At 35.0% G+C, this 20,818-nt stretch overlaps 1 protein-coding gene across 4 annotated transcripts in view; it reads right to left on the reverse strand.

The window, feature by feature from the left end:
- RBM46 (RNA binding motif protein 46) overlaps positions 1-20,818 on the reverse strand; it is a 51,638-nt gene that overhangs the window by 28,620 nt on the left and 2,200 nt on the right. For 2 of the 4 annotated variants that reach the window (XM_043486838.1, XM_043487041.1), the window contains exons 2-5: positions 19,483-19,661; positions 10,147-10,308; positions 8,779-9,246; positions 7,501-8,283 (exon numbers count right to left, since the gene is read on the reverse strand). In XM_043486838.1, coding sequence (XP_043342773.1) covers positions 7,501-8,283; positions 8,779-9,246; positions 10,147-10,308; positions 19,483-19,516 — 1,447 coding nt within the window. In that variant the 5' untranslated portion in view covers positions 19,517-19,661. The remainder of the gene's footprint in view (positions 1-7,500; positions 8,284-8,778; positions 9,247-10,146; positions 10,309-19,482; positions 19,662-20,818) is intronic. The other 2 variants (XM_043486970.1, XM_043486912.1) reach the window with 1 other exon arrangement.

Raw genomic sequence — 20,818 nt, forward strand, 5'->3', positions numbered from 1 at the left:
TAGAGTACACTTATCAAATTGTCAGGCAAAACAATTGAACAGACTGATGTTTTCTAATGATTGCACTCTGATACGCTTCTTAACTGGAAGTTATAAGTACATTTATAGTAGAAATCATTAACAGTGGTGTGTAAGACTGTATTTGCTAAAGGCAATGCAGAAAGATATACATTTAGCCAAATAAATGATTCTCTTAAAATATGAATTATTGTAAATAAATTTTATAACTCACATGTCACTTGTGGTAAGCAAAGGCCCACATATAACTAATGACCTTTAACCAAATATTCCAAACTTAAGGGCAAGAAAATCCAAGTTGTTATTAATATTTTGGCGATTGAGAGATTCTAATAACCTGGGGAAACTAGAGTTTTTTTTTATTTTTTTTGACTCTCCAGAGGCAAGTACACTCTTCTTAGAGGTAATGCACTATCAGGTCTTGGATAGAATATGTATCACTCTATGACAGAGCATGACTTGCTCTAATACAGATACTATATCTGAAATTAACTAATAAGATCAGGTACTACATTTAATCCTCACCAAAAGGCTTGGAAGCAACTGACATTGAGTAATTTTAAAGTGGTTAAAAGCACAAATGATCACTTGAATAAATTCATCACAGTAAAATCATTTTTCCAAACAGCTTCCATCCCCATTCACTAGTCCATTCATTTTACAGCATCAGCAATTACTGTCTACTAAATATTAAGTAGGAAGCAGAAATAAAGGCATAATAGTGCAGCTTCTACAGATTTTCACTATTCTAAACCCTCCAAAATAAGTAAGCTTTAGAGGAGAGAAAAAAATCAATACTGAAATTCCTTTTAAAGCCACATTGAAAAATATATTTAGGGGATACCATGCGGCAAAATTTTGAGTTGCTCCTGATATCTAAGAATGCACATATGCAAAATTTACTGTGGCCTATTACACTAGAGGAAAATTTACAAAGCATGGGTTTTTTAAATATTAAATATCATACATTGTTTATAAATTAAAAATCAGTAGCTACTATTAAAACTAGTGTATTAGAAAAAGAATTTTAGAAATGTATTAACCAAAGATACTAAGAAACTGTAGGATGGAAGATTAAGGATGACTAAATGAATGTATAAAGTAAATGAAATCACTGATCACATTTGTCAGCTAATACTATAACTGGAATAAATACTGGTCATATATGTTTTAATATACATCATTAATTTCCTAGATTCTCTGGTACAAAAACTAATTTCCAAATTGCTAAGTAATTAGGTTGCTTTATAAAATCTTGGTTTTGATTGTAACCAATTGACAAATGCATGGAAAGAAAAAATAATTACTTGTTATCATGAAAATGAAATAGGCTAACTCATTTTCTTAATCTAGTTGTTTTTGCTGTGAAGCAGACAAACAAGTTTTGAATTATATGAAAGAAGGAGCATTAAACTGAGAAAAGGGTTAATTCTGACAAAAGCAGCTCTTGATTTAAACTATCTGAATTCTATCTCAGCATGCATAAGAAAAACTCAAGTGTTGTTTTTTGGTTCTTTACAGAGTTTTTATCATACTTTAAACAAAACCATAGATTTGGGGGAAGTGACCTCCTTAGCAGTCACCAAGTAAAACCCTGGTGTTTCAGAGATGGCGGCGCCATGGCCCACAGAGGTGGCCCATCTCACGGCCACATTCTGTTGGCAGCTGAGACTACAGCTTCTTTTACTTGAGTACTCTTTATTAAGCTTCTCTGACAGCAACAACTTCATAAAAATTATGGTCCGTTAAAACAAGTGTTAGTAAGATAAAAATTATGAGTAATACCAAACGATGATCTTCTGGGAAAAAAAAAAACTGTAAGTTTCAAGAGGAATAAAAACACATTTTCACAAACACGGGGCCCTCTCAGAGGTCCAAAGACACATAGTTGAGTTAATGGAATTTTCACCTCACCACTTGGTCATATGAAAACAAATTAATGTATAAAATGTTGGTGCTCATCCCACTTAACTAGGTGAATTTTAAAGCAAATTAAGAAAATTACTTTTTTTCTTTAAAATATAAGCTTAAAATAGTATAAAAGTTAGATTCATAATTAAAACTGGAAAGAAAAGATTAACTTTCTAAAAGTGTTAATTTTTCTAATTATTTACAATTTAAAATTTCACTATAACCATTATATTTAGCTTAAGTGTCTCCTAAAATTTCTTAAATATAAGGAACTAGACAAGTTTCTCTTTGTTTCAAAGCAATTTATTGGCAAATTTTTAAACTTAAAATTTTTTTAATTTCTGCCCATCAATCTGGAAATATGATAGCAATAATGATAATAGCAATATAGCAATAGCAATATAATGATAATAGCAATAATGATAGCAAATAATGATAAGAAAACAGCACCAATTATTTTTCAGATGAAAACTTCTCAGAATAGTATTTCTTCATCTTACTGTGTCTTCTATTTCATAACTTTCAACCAAGTTACAAGTGACAACAGAAAAACCTAATCCTCTAATCTTTTAATGATATTAAAGGGATAGCAAACATAACGGTCATGTGCTTAGAATATATATATTTAATATTTTAGCACTCAATGACCAGAAAAAAAAAAAAGATTCTGATGATGTATGTCATTACAAAGTCAAATATGAGAAGCAACATGCAGGTCAACCAAAAAATGCTGAAAAAAGTACAGAACATGTAAAAAAGATGAATATTCACACATAAACTGGTCCACACAAATCAAAACGGATTCATCTAAGAAAAACATTACTTGCACAGAGAAAAATCAAGCATAGTCAACACAGCTGTACTAAAAAAGAAAGAAAATATCCACAAAGTTTCAAAAAGTAGAACCGATGAAATTGTGATTAACTAAAGTCCACATATTTTCTATTTCTAATTCTAAATATCTGACTGAAATCACCAAAGCACATCTCTGTGTTCCCAAAGTAACTATGCAAAGAGTTCACACCTCTGCCTTCTTCAGCAGATATGACTCCTTAAGAGCCAAAACAATGTTTTATTTACCTTTAGGTCCAGACTGCTTAGTAAAGTACAATTCACACAAAAGAGGCATTCAAAAAAGATTTGTTCTTTAATTAAATCTCATCAGTCATAGCAATAGTGCAAGATTTCAGACGAAATTAAATCAATGTCACAAACCAGCTTGTTCTTCACTCCTGTTTTTAAAGTGTTTTAGGTGGTCATTCAAGTAAAAAAAACTACCATTTGCATCAGGAATGAACAAACATAGAAATGAGAAATGTCTTGCCTACAGTTATTTGTTAAATTATTTAACAGAATCAATTATCATCACACACTAAGACTACCTCCCTCCTTTCAGTAAGTATTCTCCAGGACTTTTCTACTTACAAAACTAGGACTTTCCTTTATCACCTTGATATCTGTTTCCTAAATAGTGAAGACTCCTCCTGAAGAAAGCCATGGCAATACTGGAAGGCCCAGATTCAAGACAGAGGCAAAGAAAGTTTTAGGAAAAGCAGGATTATTCACACTGATAGTCTGATCAATTATTAAACAGATAAAAATTATGAGATAGAAAAGGCTTACGTAAAAAGATGTGATACGGAATGACCCGAGATGTTTCCATACACCAAATATTTAGTATAGAGCCTATCTCCTATCCCCCAAGTCTGTATTCTACCCATTAAACCTACTGATGGTGGTGTGGTGGTCTAGTTGCTAAGTCATGCACAATTCTTTGCAACCCAATGGGCTGTAGCCTGCCAGGCTCTTCTGTCCCTGGGATTTTCCAGGCAAAAATACTGGAGTGGGTTGCCATTTCCTTCCCCAGGGGATCTTCCCAACCTAGGGACGGAACCCACATCTGCACTGCAGGCAGACTCCTTACTGCTGAGCCACCAGGGAAGCCGTTAAACCTACTGAGTATCCCATTTATTACAGCTTCCTAACACTGAATAACCAAGTGATAGGTAATTTCTTATCTTGTTGGTTGGGTACTGAGTTTCCAGGGAGGTTGCTCTATGACATTTGGAAGATGAAGATGGTCTCTATCTTTGAAGTAAAAAATAATAATAATAAGGGTTCAATTTTGGCAAGAACCCCAGCTTCCAGCTTTTCTTAAATTATTTTGCTTAAAATAAAGCTTACTATAAATGGAAACAAAAAACCCAATATATTTTAAAAATTCATTTTACGTTACTATGCAACAAGAATATTTTGGACTCTAGTAAGAGCACTAAATGGTCGCCAGAAGTACTCTGATTTTGGTACTTATATAAGATGCCTGCTCTCCCTTGAAATAACTTCTATGTCCCTCAACACCAATAATCATCATTTAACTAAATTAAATCTCTTTTTTCTTTTTTATTTTCAGACTTGAAAAACAGGCATAGTGAAGCTAAAACAAATGTGGATAGTGAAAGCACATTCTTAAAGAGCTCTGAGACAAAAAGGCAAATGACTGTTTATATAGGATAGGACAGCCAAAGATCATTAAGGTAAGATTTAATAGCATCAAAATAGCATCAAAACTGAAAGAGAAGAGTGTCAAAGCAAACAAAATGCAACACCTAAAGAAAACATCTTAAAATATTAATAGCAGTTAAATTTACTATCTAGGAAATTAGATTCAAATTCTTCAAGAAAATAGAACCAAAATATGATTTCATACTTAATGAACATTTGAGGGGGCTTCCCTGATAGTTCAGCTGGTGAAGAATCTGCCTGCAATGCGGGAGACCTGGGTTCAATCCCTGGGTTGGAAAGATCCCCTATAGAAGGGAAAGGCTACCCACTACAGTAGTCTGGCCTAGAGAATTCCATGGACTGTATAGTCCATGGAGTCACAGAGTCTGACATGACTGAGCAACTTTCACTCACATTTGAGGAATTCCAGGAACCAGTAGCAACCTCTCAAGATCTCAGAACAATCCAATGCTTGAAACGTGCAGAACATCAATAACACAGCACCTCTCCCCCTCTAAAAACACACCACTATCACCAACTGATCTCAACCCTGAGTCACCCAGTGAAACTCTGCAATCTTTATTTAAAGGAAACCGTACATAAAAAGGCACAGTTCATTACAGCCCAAAGGATCCAATGCTAACAGAAGGAACAAGCACGCCAGAGCACTGCCAACAGTATTCAATTTACCCCTAGCCTGCCCTGTGGCAATATGTCGCTTTCCGGCTGCCTACGTTAGAGACCTCTGAAGGTCTGATATTTGTTTTCTTATTAAAGATTTCTAGACTTCTGATTTCTGATTCTTCAACTTCTTTGATTTCTCTTTTCCTGCTTAGCTGCCTCTTAACTCAGCCTTCACTCGTATTTCTAGTCAATCACAGTTTGTGCGCTACTATCTATAGACAAGGGCTCTGGCCTTGTGGATGAAATTCAAATTTTGGCTTGTATTTGGATCTTGGCTTTTGTCTCTGATGATGAACTGAAACTGAAAAAAAAATAAAATGAAACTGTTCAACTTTTTATAAGCAGTTTTGATATACATTGATAAAATCTGTAATAGAAGACTAAAACAAACTGTCTGTGCCCTCTAAGAACTTCATTCCTTGAAACTAACTGTATCCCTAATGAACATAATCAAGTTGGAAATACTATAAATGAACAGGGGTTGTCTTTGGGAACTACAGGTGAATAGGCATTAACTATGGCCCTAGGACTCAAGTGAAAAACATCTTAATAATGGAATTTAAAAGTAAATGGGTAAACTATGTCTAAACAGAAAATCTGACAAACTAAAAAAAAATGTTTTAAGAATCTTGCAAATTTAAATTTGTAAAGGAAATGAACGCATATAGAAATAAAATGTTTCAAGCACAAGTACCTTGCTAAGCAACTGAATGCCAAACATTCCACCTTGAAAGAATAATTTGATCCATTTTCTCTAAGAACACTGTTAGTCATTTGCTATCCACCTAATATTATCTTATAAACTCAGACTGTCTTTATTAAAAGAAAAACTGAAGGATTCTATTGAGTTGGCCAAAAAGTTCGTTTCAGTTATTCTCTATCATCATACAGGCTTCCCAGGTGGCACTAGTGGTAAAAGAACCCGCCTGCCAATGCAGGAAATATAAGAGACACAGATTCAATCCCTGGGTTGAGAAGATCCCCTGGAGGAGGACATGGCAACCCACTCTAGTACTCTTGCCTGGAGAATCCCATGGACAGAGGAGCCTTGCGCGCTACAGTCCATGGGGTTGCAAAGAGTCAGACATGACTGAAGTGACTTTAGCATGCATGTATGTATCATCATACAGAAAAACTCAAACTTTCTGACCAACCCAATATTTTGCACATTAACAGAAATCACATCTAAGACTTTATTAACTTAGATGATTGTAAAATTTCCAAATTCTAAACTAATAATTGAGAACACTGCTCTAAAGTTTCTTGTAGGGAACCTCCCTTCAGCCCTAAAATTCTGACTCCACCTCCAAATCAGAATCTCCTAAAAATATTCATAATAGCATGAGAGTGGCCATGATAAATAAGCAAGTCTATAATGAGGTACAAAAATTACTCTCCCTTTGACAATGATTTTCCTTTTTGATTTCCTTTCCTTAACAAATTTGAGAATATCAACTTTAAATAGATGCAATCTTCAGTAATATGATACTGCAACTATATAACAAATAAATTTTAAGCTATGACTAACAATTATAATCAAGAACAATTATAATCCTTAGTAGGAGACCTTTCCATTCTATTGTAACTTTCAATAAGCCAGTATTTTCTAATAAATATTATTTTAAACACAAAGTAATAACCAACTGAAATCTACAGCTGCATTAAAAAATGAAACAAACTAGTACAAGGGCAAGACACTAACCCAGAACAGTAAAAAACAGCAGAAGGAAAATACCAGAGTGATGTTACATCTCTTTCTTCACAATGCCAAATATTTAGTTAGCATATGGCCCAAAGTGTGTTTTAATTATCACTCAAATGCTTCAGAGAAACTTTTTTAAAAGCATGAAAATAAAGAGAATGGTAATAAACATCTCTTAATGATGCTTCTTGTTTTTCATGAGTAATAATGACAGATTTCCAGATTGGTGAGCATAAGGTGTCTCTACACATGACCCATCTGAAATGCTTCTGATTTTAAGCCTAAGCCTGCCCTCAAAAAAAGATTATCGTGTAGACTTCACCAAGGATGTAGAAACACTCTTATAAACTGGTTTAAGTAATAAATAATGCAACTTATATAGAAATTATTTCACATGAGGATTAATCACTACGAAAACAGTAAATTGATAAAACAAGATAATGAACTCTCAGTAAATCAAAACCAAATGTCCTCCCCGCCTTAGTAAGTAATAAATAAAAAGCTAAATACAGGAAGATCAAACAGAAGTATCAACACAATTTAGCATAAGTTCACGAAACTGAGGTAAAATTTATGTTAAATACTCACCACTGAGTTCAAACAAAATAAATTTATAAATACTCTATAATAATACTTTCTAATTTCATATTCTACTATATTGTTTAAAGTACTTATAAACTTACCCAAATGAAGTAATGTAAACTGGGCTGCCAGCTCCTTTGCATCTTCTAATGTAGTACAGAGTTTGTCTGGCATGAAATAACTCTGGGATCCATTTGCAATAGCAGGAATAACGATTTTATATACCAAGAGTACTTTCCCATCTTGACTTGTTGTTGAATATAAATAATATTCTGGTGGTGCCCAATTATTTTTGTTGCAGTAATAATCCAAATGCATTACTGCAGAATTGAAATGATTGGATTTTAAAGAATACATACTAATTGGAGTAAGCTTTGTTCCAGGAAAAAAAGGGTAAGTGCATCTTTCAATTTCAGGGGGACTTGGGCTATGCTGGCCATTAAGACGAGCTGGAAGAGTTGGCGGTTTGCCTAGAATTTTGGGGTGACTCTCTTCTTTGTTAGCAAACACAATCAGGTTTTCAGAATTGGGGCTAATCTGACCATTAAGATGCTGTCTCCAAGTGTTTTCTTTATTCACAGGTTTTGCCAGTGTTACCTCAATACTTGCTCCATCAATGCATTTTCCATTCATTACGGACATGGCAGCCACTGCATCTTCTCGGTTGAAAAAGTGAACAAAAGCATAATCTCTAAGTTTCTTTACTCGCTCAACTGTACCAGGTTTGAATTTATTGAATTCTGATTTAATTGTTTCCTCAGTAGTTGAGATCATTAAATTTCGTACATAGAGAACTTTAACTCTCTGCATGGTTTCCTCATCAACCTCTTTCTCTGGGTCAGCCCAATCTACCTGAATGGTATGGCCCCACAGTTGGAAGGTTCCTATAAAAAAATAAATTAATTTGAAGACAATTAAAATAAATCAAAGTCAAAAATAAGTAAAACTGTTTCTCCAAAGAAGAAACTCAAATACATATAATATATTTGGTAAAAGTATTAATTTCCTATTCACACAAGTTTTTACTAAGGTGAACCCAGACAGGACTTAACAGTGAAATTAATTTTGAGAGTCAAAAAAACAAATACACTTCAAAACAGACCTTTATTAGAAGGATTAGGTACTGTCCTTTTTATTTTTATCAAACAACTAACAGCTAAATAAAACTGAATACATTCAGTAAATCAGTAAACTGTTATAAATAATGACTCATTTTATAGGATCATATTCTTTTAGAATCATTTGTTTTACTTTCTTAATTTCTATTCCTCTTCAAGGGCACTACATATTTTCATAAATTGATCTATGAGGTACTACTGTTTTTTCAAATGTATGGTAAGGTTAACAGAAAAATAACCTTTGAAAAAGGATAAATTTACCTGGAATTAGTTTTCTCCTAGCCATAGCAGCAGCTCTGTGAGATTCATATTCCACAAATGCAAAACCACGATTTTTGGTCTTATCAGTTGCACTTGGGTAGACAATGACATCTACAACTCCTTCTGTAACTTTCTTCATTTCATCCAAGATTTCTTCTTTCTTCTTTTCTTTCGGAATAGCTCCAATAAATAATCTGCAATTATCCAAGCTTACACACACGCCAATAAATTTCCCTGGTCGAATTTCATAATTATTAAGAATTCTAATGGCTAACTGGGCTTCTTCTTTTGTAGTATACATCACAAAAGCATAACCTCGATTTTCACCACTAAATTCCATCATAAGTCGAAATTCATATATTTTCCCAGCTCTTTCAAATACAGGAACTAACTCATCTTCATACATATCACGAGGTATTTTTCCTACAAAAACTTCACAGCCTCGAGGTGGGGGTGGACCTTCCCAACCTGAAAAACAAAAATAAATAGACAAATTCTAATAAGGTATTTATGTTTCCTATTCAATAATTCATTCCACAGATTTACTGTGAGCCTTCTATATGCCATGCACTATTATACATATTAGGGATACAACAATGAACAAACTAGAAGCCGCCTTCCCTCATGAAGCTTATATTCAATAGAAAAAGAAGACAATGAATAGCGAGTGCTATGAAGAAAAATAAAGCCACAGAAAGGTTGATATTTTTGGTAATCAGGTACATCTTTTCTAAGCACATGAGGTTTAAGCAGAGACCTGACTGAAATGAAGGACTCAGCCTTGGGAATGTATCAGAAAAAAGAAAAAAACAAGTGTTTTTTATATTAGTCATCTTAGAACAACACACAGCAAGCAGGTCTGTACGGGAAACGCATACTTGGGAGAGGAGTAAATGACAGGCAAAGCAGCCGTCACTGCAGTGAGAGGCCATGGCTCTCGTTTGGGTTTCACAGAAAGTTAACTGGAGGGTTTTGAGCAAGGAAACTGTACTGGCTACTGGTAGAAAGGCAAAACATGGTATCTAATAATCTGCTTGCGTCTAGTATAAACATCACTCCTTTACTTGTTCCTCTTTCTGATTCTTCCCCAAATGCCCTCCCCTTTCACAGCTAGAGTCCACTTTCCCCACTGACCTAATCCTGACTTGTTTCTTAACTGCTACTTAAACCAACAGTAGAATGTTTAGGGAAAGACACGCATGACAAATGTAATCTACCTCTTTTCCTTCACAACAGTAAAAATGACTGCTGAGGTCTTAAAGTGGTTTCAAGGAAAGAGTTATTTGTTTGGGATACTTGTGGAGATATATATCTAATGTAAATGACAGCATTAAACATGCAATTTTTTGAACATAAAGAAATCCACACCTGGAGGTGGGCCACCAAACTTCCTTTGCCCATTTTCTTGAACCATGTTGTATCCAGTCTTTTCCATCAAAGCAAGTAATGCTGCTTCATTCTGAGTACCAGTCCGCACTTTGTTGCATCCATTTGTTCCATCTATAGTTTCTTCATTCATGGCTGCAGTTCCTAAAGCAAAATTTAAGAGAAGTGTTTATGACATGGAGCTCCAGGAGGAACCTATGAAGCATTTCACTGAGTGCAAAAACCAAGAATAGTTGTTGTGGCTGCTCTATTCAGAGATCACTGAAGCCTTGGCCCCCCAAGAATAGTTGTGCTGCTCTATTCAGAGATCACTGAAGCCTTGGCCCCCCAAGAATAGTTGTGCTGCTCTATTCAGAGATCACTGAAGCCTTGGCCCCCCAACAATAGTTGTGCTGCTCTATTCAGAGATCACTGAAGCCTTGGCCCCCCAACAATAGTTGTGGCTGCTCTATTCAGAGATCACTGAAGCATTGGCCCCCCAAGAATAGTTGTGCTGCTCTATTCAGAGATCACTGAAGCCTCAGCCCAAAGTTCTTCCCTACAAGGGAACTGGAAACCTTTTAATGTCTCTAATCAGTTAAGCAGCACCTTTATAAGGCATAAGCTACAAAGAAAGGGATGCAAAAGTGAAAAAGACAAAGGAACAACAAAAGCAAAGTGGGAAAACAAGAGTAAGTGAAAGGGAGTTAGAGGAGAAAACAGCCAGTGGAAGTAGTGACAAAGTATTCAGAAATGCTAAAATGATATAGCTAATATTAGGTGACCTGAGAAAGTCCTTCTGAGTTCTAAAATATCTGAGTTTTCTTCTGAGTGATGAGAAATATAGCTGCGAACATCCATTATCATATACACCACACGCACAAAGTCTTTTTACAGTTCCTCCCAAGCTACCCAGTTGCATCAATGATACATTTCTGAAGACAACAGAGCAGGGAAGTAGCCCATGCACCCACACAGCTAAATGTAGCAGTCTAAGGCTCTTCATTAAGCTACCAGTCATTATCAAACTGCCTACTGAGTTTGCCTAGCAAACACTAAGAATGAGATTTTTAACTGGCATCTTGAATTCAACAGATTTAAAACTGAATGTCATTTTATCCTCCAAACCTGTTCCTTCCTATTTTACCTTATCTCCATCAAATTCATCTGGCCAACTGACAATGGCACCACAAGGATTATTTATTACTCCTTTTCCAAACCGTCACAATCAGAAACTCCGGGACTTAATCTTGAGGCCTTCCTCTGACTCACAGCTAATCAACCACAAAAACCTGCATATTTTCCCTTCCAAATATTTCTTGAAATCAATCTTTTCCTGTATATCCCCACAGCCTATTCTCAATTATATCTTACTTGAATCAGCATAGTCATTTTTCATCACTCAGGATCCACAGGGGTTGGTTCTAGAACTCCTAAGGACACCAAAACCACTTACGCTCAAACCTCACATAAAATAGCATAGTCGTTTCCCTATAACTTATGCATATCTTCCTATATACTTAAACCATCTCTATAGATTACTTATAATAAAATATAAACACAATGTAAAGAGTTGGAAATACAATGCAAATGCTATATATGCCAGTATGGGTGGCAAATTCAAGTCTGAGGAACTTTCTGGAACTATTTTTCAAATATTTTTGATCAAAGGTTGGTTGAATTTGCAGTTGTGGAACCATGGATTGAGAGAAATGACTATGCTAGGTTCCTAACCATTGTTCTAGAGATTTTTGTCCCTTTCAGACAAAATCTCAGTGCTGTCAAGATGATATAAAAATATGTACCTGACTACTTTAAGCTTCTACAAATCAAAATTAAGGGGGAAATGAGTGAATTTACTTTATCTTAGAATCAAGAAGGCTCTTCTAAGAAATAAAAAACCCTCAAAGAAAAATAGTACTAAATTACTTTTACTACCCTGGTGGTTCCAACAGTAAAGAATCCGCCTGCAATGTGGGAGACCTGCGTTTGAACCCTGGGTTGGGAAGATCTCCTGGAGAAGGGAAAGGCTACCCATCCAGAATTCTGGCCTGGAGAGTCCATGGGATCGCACGACTAAGCAACTTTCACTTCATTTTTACTAAATAAGTATTAACTATTTTGAAGGCAGAAAATTACAAACGGGGGGAAATGGTCTGCAACACAACATAATAAAAACCTAATTTTCTTAAAACAGAAAGAGCAGCATGGTATCATATTAAAGAGCAAACTCAGGTACCTAAACGACGGCTTAAATGTGAAGTCTGGTTCCTCCCCTTTTTAGCTATGACTTTGGACAAGTTTGACCTCAGTTTGTCTCTAAAAGTAGAAAATAACACTTTCTATTTCATAAGGTTGCTGTCAGGAATAAGCATAAAGGGCTTAAAATAGTATTTTGCATATAAGCACTATAAATTTACTATCTAATTAATACAATAATATATATACTTAATGTTAACTTTTAGGAAAATAATATTATCATATAATAAATTAATAAAACAACAAAAAAAAACTGCTAAAAAAAAAAAAAAAAAAACTGCTGACCAGGGACTGCAAACATGAATTCACTCATTCATTTATTCAATGAATGTTTATTAAGGACAAACTGTTTGCCAGACACTATTCATTAAGTCTGGGATACATCAGTAAGGTAAAAACCAAAACTGCTCCCTTGCACAGCTTATACTCCAAGAAGAAAAACAAATGATAATACAAGTAATATGTAATAATATATGTTAAAAGATAACAGGAGGAGGAAAATGAATGGGTACAGGGTACATGGATGGGGAAGAGGTGTGCAGAAGACAGTGTACAATTTTAATCAGATAACTAGTATTCAGAGTTTTCTGAGAAGATAACATTTGAGCAAAGAACTGGGGAACCTGGCCGTGTTGGGAAGAACACCACAAAAGGAAAAATGAGGACAGAAGCCCAAGAAGAGAAGTGTGCATGGCACATATGAGGTCAGCAAGGGGACCAGTATGGTAAAGCCAAGAAGAGAACAGCAGGAGATGAAGTCAGCAAGGTAACAAGCTGCCACATCACACCAATCTTCTAAGTCAGGTGCTAAAGGTCCTCAGCGGTGGAGCCACTGGAGATTCTGAGCACAAGGGTAATACGATCCTTCATTTTAAAAGGATTATTTGCCTGTTATATTGTGAAGTCTGTAGAAGGGCAAAGGTGGAAGCAACGAGACCAACAAACACCAAGACTAAAATTCAGGTGAGAGATGATGGTGCCATGGACCAGAAAGGTAGAGGTGGAGGGGAGTCTCCGATGTGAGATATAATTTGAAAGTACATCCAATAGTTTTCTGACAGATCGGATATGAATGAGATAAACAGAGATGTCAAGGATAACACCAAAGTTTTGACCTGAGCAACAAGAAGCAAGGAAGTAAAGAAGGCTGAGATAGAACTTAGAACTTATACTTAGGGGTAAGAGCAGAGTTCAGTTCTGGGCCTGTTAAGTTTGAATATCCACTAAATGACCAACTTAAATGCCCATAAGGCCATGGCAAGGAATGTTATATGAGTGAAAACAAAAGGCAAAACCACAGGATTCTGGCAAGTGCCATGGACTGTGTTTAACAAGGAAGATACTGGAAAAAGGCAGTGGATACTCAATTCCAGCAAACTGTTACTGTGAGGAAATCCCCAGTTTGCCCAGTTACACTAAATTTTCCAAGGTTTCAGGAGAAGCCAGAAATATGCAGATTTCATATGTAAAATCTCTGAATTCTTAAAATTTGAGTCAAGGAGCTGCATTATTATATTAAAACTATAAAAACTACATAAATGTCATCCATTTACATGTACAAATACAGCATAAGAATGGCATGATGAAAATGTAATCTGGTAGAATATTATGTTCAAACTTAATCTAGGGTATATGTTATCCAAATTCCAACTCAAAAAATTAATGAGTCAAACTCCCACAATTCAGTTCAAGTTTCTACACATTTACTGAATGTTTTCTATGACTAAGTCATTTTTCTGGATTTTTAGTCATGTGGATGACCCTGAGGGGCAGGACCACCACTCAGGTGGACAGCAGAAGACAGAGTAACTCAGTGTGACTTTCTGCCGAGCAGAGAGAACTGCACAGTGAGAAAGGGCTGACCAGAAGGTGTCTTCCTGCCTAACTCAAGTATTCAAACACAGGCTGGACATGCTGGAGATTCAACCAAAGGGGGCATTGCGGGACTAGGTGACTTTTCATAATCCTTCCAAAATTTAATACAAAGGGAGTTCAAGCATAGACTCTGCCTTTTTAAAAGGACCTACAATCCAGGAAAGAGTAATAGCATCATCATGCAGTCAGCTTCCTTCTATGTTTTAAGTCTGCATTTTGGAGATCATTATCTCTACAAGAGGTTCATGGTTCCTTGAAAACAAAATGCTGCAGGGTCAAAAATAAAAAAAGAAAAGAAAACCCTGGAAATTAATTCAATTATAAAAATAATAACAAAAACTATAGAAACCAAACAAAATACCTGCAGATAATCTGTGGCTTAAACTCTGAGATGCATAAAAGCAGACATTCCTATCTGCCTTGAACACTTTCCCTATTATCCAACACAGTGCTTGGTACACAGTAGGTACTTAGTAATTATTTGTTGGATGAAGATGCTAACAGAAAAGTAAAAAAAAAAAAATCCTTAACATGACTTCATATACTCTGGCATTAAATTAGAATGATTTTTTTAGGAAAATATGGTAATCTTATTAAATTCTAAAATGTATATATACTCAGTAATTACTAAGAAATTAACCTACAGATATAGTTGTACAAGTGTATAAAGATATACACACAAGCATGTTCACTGAAACACTGTGTTCAAAATAAAAAGTCTAAAAAATATTTAGTTGTCTACCAATAGAGGACTGATTTTAAAATTATGGTATAACTACATAAAGGAATGTTAAGCAGCTATTAAAGAATTTCTTAAGATTTGTGTGTGCTGATATGGCAAAATATTCAAGAAATATCACATGAGAATAAGCTGGAAAACAACGCATTGACTATGTATCAACCACGTGTTTTGTTTAAAGATATATATGTATACACTCACAGATGCTTGTGAATACAAAAATTAAAGACATACAATTTGGAAAAATTTACAAGGAACTTTAACAGTAGTTATCATTGGTAAGTAGGAACTAAGAGTTAAGGGACCTTAACTTGTCACTTTTCTATGACTATCAAGAGCATATGCTACTTTTACTAAAAGCAAAAGGTCATTTCAGGGATTTTCCACTGTTCTTTAAAGATAAAATCTAAACTCTCTTTTAAAAGAGTCATAAAGGTCCTTTCCTAACCTGCCCAGCCTCTCTCTCAAACTTCACTTCTTGTATGTCAACAACAAAATTTATCCAGTTGCAATTTCGTAAATGTACCATGTTCTCATACACGGGCCTTTGCATAGGCTGCTCCACAGTCCCCCTTGCTTTCTCTGTCTTTCCCATGCTTAATATTTTCCAAACAAACAAACACAAACAAACCATCTTCTACCCTCCTTTCCCAATGCTAAATTAGATACTGTATCCTTTTGTACTGCTACCATCTCCCAGTGCTGGACTGTCAGTCCCTGCTGCCCCCTCATCCCCCAACCCCTGACAGATCTTAAGCAGGGTCTGGTCTTTTATTCCCAAATCCCCACCACAGTGTACATTCCCTGGCACATTCACTAGCTTGCTGCTCAAAGGAAGAGACAGGAAGGAAGATACACTGTGGTTTAAGTAAACATAAGGGGCGAAGGTTCTAGTTCTCAGTCAACAGATCTTTGACAGATCACTTTACACTTTTACCTTTACTAATTTCTGAAATTCCACTGTACACTTATTTCTGCATTCATTTATTTAGCACATTTATATTCTGCATGACGACAGGCATGTTACACACATTATCTCATTTAGTACTTACCCTCTAAGATATTATTTTCCATTTTAAAAATAAATAGGCTGAGAATAAGAGAGGTACAAGTCATAGTGCCTTTAAATTGATAGTGCCTGGTAGGGTAGATATGCAAATTAGAGACCTGTCTGCCTAAATATGAGACTCCTAAACCCGTAGTTTATATTACCCTCATTTTACTTACTTAAAAATCTGAGATGTACAGAAAGTAACATAATTTACCTGAGATCATATAACCTGAATCCAGACTTTTTTTTCACAATAACAGTTTTTTTTTAAATGTTTACAATAACAAATCAATTAAAACTACAGCATGATTTTTAAAAAATACTATATAAACTTAGAGGGGGAAAAAATCCATCAATGGAAACTTTTTGGAAAACTCCTAATAAAATAACTTCAAACTTTAATTAGAGATCTTAAAATAATTTAATTCAACCAATTTTGCTGCAAAGCAGTCACCCAACTTATTTTTGAATCCTTACAACAACATAACTTAGGCTAATTCTTTAATAAAGGTCTTTTTAATGAATCATTATCTTTTTCCTTGTAACTTTCAGCTACAGGTTCTGACTTTATCCTTCTGGCCAAACTGAACATGCCCCTTTCATATAACTGCATTTGAAAAACGATTCTCTCCTTCTCCAGGCTAAACATCATTGTGCATGCATGCTAAACTGCTTCAGTCATGTCCTACTCTTTGTGACCCCATGGACTATAGCCCACCAGGCTCCTCTGTCCATGGACTTCTCCAGACATGCTGAAGTGGGTTACCATGCCCTTCTCCAAGGGATCTTCCCGACCCAGGGATTGAACCCGCGTCTTCTACATCACAGGCGGATTCAGTTTCTTTAATCCAACATTTTCTAAAATGATATTCCTAAAATGATCATTCCAGGCCTCAAAAATGTGTTTTATGCCTAAATACACCTGGGAATCACTATAACTCCCTCTTAGGAGCATCACAATGAACAGCAGCATATTTAAGGCCAAGAAAATTTTAATTAAAAACAAATCTTTCTGCTTTAACTCTGTGTTTCCCAAACATTTCAATATGATATCCTAACTTTCCTTGGTAATCAGCTTTCTATAGAGCCATTTGGAAAATGAGTGTATGAACTGCTTCTTCTATGATAGTTTCATGCTTCCTCACTAACCTCTTTCCTTTGAAACTGAAAAGGCCACCAGTACAAAGAAAGACATCAGTGTCTGACACAACTGCATAATACTGACAGTTCAAATTAAGCAAACTGCCAAAAAAACAAAAAACTTACATCTGCTTTAGCCTCTAACAAGTAACCAATTTTAGACTCATGATGAATTTCGTCTTCTTAGGTTCAACTCACCAGTTCCTCCAACCCTCCTCTCTAACCTTTTATCAACTTGTGCCCCATCCATGAAATGACTTAACTTATTCTCCTCTTCCAGGACACAACTTTCACATATTTTCAAGTTTAATTAACAGTTATCTTTCCAAATATAATCAAAAAACAACTTAAATCTGCCCAAGTCTGACTAGTGATAGTAACAGAATTCAATACTGGTTTAAGTAGTCATCCTTGTTCATCTTTGATTCAGAATAAAACATTTTGTCATCTTTATAATAAAATAGAGTATCTACTCATTAATATTATTTAGGTACTGACAATTCATTTTAAAAATGTATTTACACTTGAAGAACAGGTATAATTGATAGCCTAAAAAATTCTTGTTTTAAATAATACAGCCACTATGCAAAGGCCCATTTCCAGAAAAGGTAAAAAGCTGTTCAGCTTTTCTTCAATTCCTCCTTCCATGTTCATTTCACCATGGCTGGTAATGTCTCATTTCTCTTTATATGATTTTCAGATTCTTCTAATTTACTGGCCTCATATATTAACTGGCAGAATTAGAAAAAAAGCCTTATCCAAGGAAAAGTCTTAAGTCTGTACATCCAGCTGTGTATCTTACACTATACTTTAGGAATATATTTTATTAATGTGATATAAAATCCAATAAACTATTATTAACAGATTCTTAGAAAAGAGATGCTACTCTTTGACAATCAGAATCATTAAAGATTTGCTAACTAGCCTTTTGTCTTTGAATAAACACAATTTTTTCTACTATCATTCCTTTAAAATTAAGAGCATTTTAAATGATATAGCTACATTTCTCCATTTAAGACTTTTATTCTAGGTTTTGCCATTATACCATCACTGCAGACTTTGCAGTAAGAAAATATCAGAATTGCAAGTGGACCTTAAATCCCTCAAATTTTACACACTGGAAAATTAAGAGTAAATAAGGTGAAGAAACTTGCTTAAGATCATAAAACTAGAACTAAAAAGTCCTGGGACCCAAACCCTCAAACGCTAAGAGATTAACAAACTCTGGCTCTCTTCCATCATTTATTCTCTGTACTTAGTTGCTCAGTCCTGTCTGACTCTTTGCGACCCCATGGACTACAGCCTGCCAGGCTCCTCTGTCCATGGAATTCTCCAATCAAGAATACCAGAGAATTGGTTGGTTCTCCATGCCTTCATCCAGGGGATCTTCCCAACCCAGGGATTGAACCCAGGTCTCCCACATTGCAGGGGGGTGCTTTACCGTCAGAGCCACCAGGGAAGCCCATCATTTATTCTTGAGGGGCCTTAACAGACTAAACATTCCACAAGACATCATACTGGCCCACTACACTAATGACATCATGTTGACACAATGTAGAGAAAAGGAAAGTGTGAGATTTCCATGTTTTAAACATGCTGCAAGAAAAAGGATGAGGAAAGAGAGACTCTAGTTTAATACGTTACCTTACACATGAAATTTACTGCCTACAAGCACAACAGATAAATATAGATTCTGCTTCCATTTTATCCAAAACAGTTCTGGACTTTTTTTTTTTAACTGTAATGCACAGCCTGCTCCAAATGACTGACTTCTGCAACCCACGCTACCCTCCCAATTACTTTATAGATATATATCTTGAGTTAGCCCATGTCACTGAAGCTGTATTTTTAAAGATATTATCTAGAGTCCCATGCTTAAATAATAGGCCAGACCCCACATTAAAGATGTTTTTTCTAAAGAGATAGTAAAAATGTATGCTATATTTGGTACATTTTAAGGAATCGCAATCAAAATACAAAAACTTGAAATTGCAGAAGTATAAGATATACTGGAGAGTCACCAATCCCATTCTTTTTTAAAAAAGAGTATGTTTTCTTAAAGTCTCCCAAACAAAAGTAACATACGCATATATCTAATTCACATTTAAGAAAGCTGAAAAATATCTAACATGAAGACCATACTTTATTTAGCCAAAATATGTTTACAAAAGAGCCAGAATTCAAGACCCTCAACCAGGGAATCATAAATCAAATCTAAAGCAGGCATACAGTATTTTTATACTCATTTCAAAATGTTCCAGAATCTGAGAATTACCAAAACTCCAAAGAGGCACAGCAGTCCTATACATTATGACAAAGCTGATTTTATCAATTGAAGCTTCCAAGACTCAGTCAGTCCTCTGGCACTCTCAGCTGTGGATCCACAGTGCTACGTATTTCACAAGGGTTCTCCTTCCCCTGTTGACCCAGATAATCGAGGAAAGGAAGAGGGTCCTGAACAGGAGAATGGAACACAGTGTTTATAAAAATGAAAAGTGGGAAGGGCAGATTAAAAGCTGTTGCACCCTATGTGGACTCTAGCTGGCATAGATAAGTCTTCTTTCCCAAATTTTGGACTTTCAAAGATTTCTCTCCATCTCTATTTTAAAGTAAAAGAAGAAAAAAAGGAAAAAAAAATCCACTATAGTAGAAGGACCAAGATAGTTAGCCAATCACAGGATAGATATTCAAGCAGCAATCTGAATCAAGTCTTTAGTCTGAAACGGTTAACTATATCTTCATTAGTGTTAAGCATCTTAATGACAAAAATTTCAAGTTTCAAACTCCTACTTTCAAAATAGAAAATATATTAATGAAAAATAAGAAGCACTATTTTAACAAAATATAAGTGAAAATCATCTAAAAGAAGGTCAGTTGTGTTCAAGCTATACTTAAATTGAAACTTCAACTTATCAATTACGTAGAAATTTATGAAGTTGTGAAAATGAACATTTTATAAATTTTATTTTGATTTTTAAAACCTAAATTTAACAGTGAAAAAATATTAATTTTAAAAGTATCAAAATGAACTTATAAAAAGCATATTAGCGCTTTAAGGTATCCCTTAAATTACATGACATTAAATTTCTGACTTGTTAGTTCAGTTGTTATTGACTGTGGTACATGGCTAGCAGGTCAACAGATTTTTTAGTGACAACTCATTTTAGCGACAGACTGCACTACAGCAATAAGGTTGGAAAAATGAGAAGGATAATCGAAAATGTATGGATGTGTAAGTCTAAGGTTATTTCGAAATAAAAGTGTGTTATGGACCCATTACCTTCCACTTTAAATCACTTTTTTTAAAGATGAGAGCACATTTTTATTTCTGTATTTTTATTCCTACATTTTACTCCTAACTTAAATATATCTATGTATAAAAAGTTTTAGTACTAGGTGTTTCACAACTTCTAGTAATACTGTGGACTGCAGATTTAAATTCAGAAAACACTTAAAAATTGAACTACTTTTTTTTTAAATGAACTACTTTAAAAATAACTGGAACTAATAATAATAAATGTCTAAAATAGTGCTTTGAATAGGAAGTGTTATATGCTCTTTGAACTCAGGATAAAGCTATCTACAATAGAACCAAAATTCTTGTGTGCTGC

This window comes from Cervus canadensis, chromosome 1 (assembly GCF_019320065.1).
Source record: "Cervus canadensis isolate Bull #8, Minnesota chromosome 1, ASM1932006v1, whole genome shotgun sequence".
In the NCBI taxonomy this organism is placed as follows: Eukaryota; Metazoa; Chordata; class Mammalia; order Artiodactyla; family Cervidae; genus Cervus; species Cervus canadensis.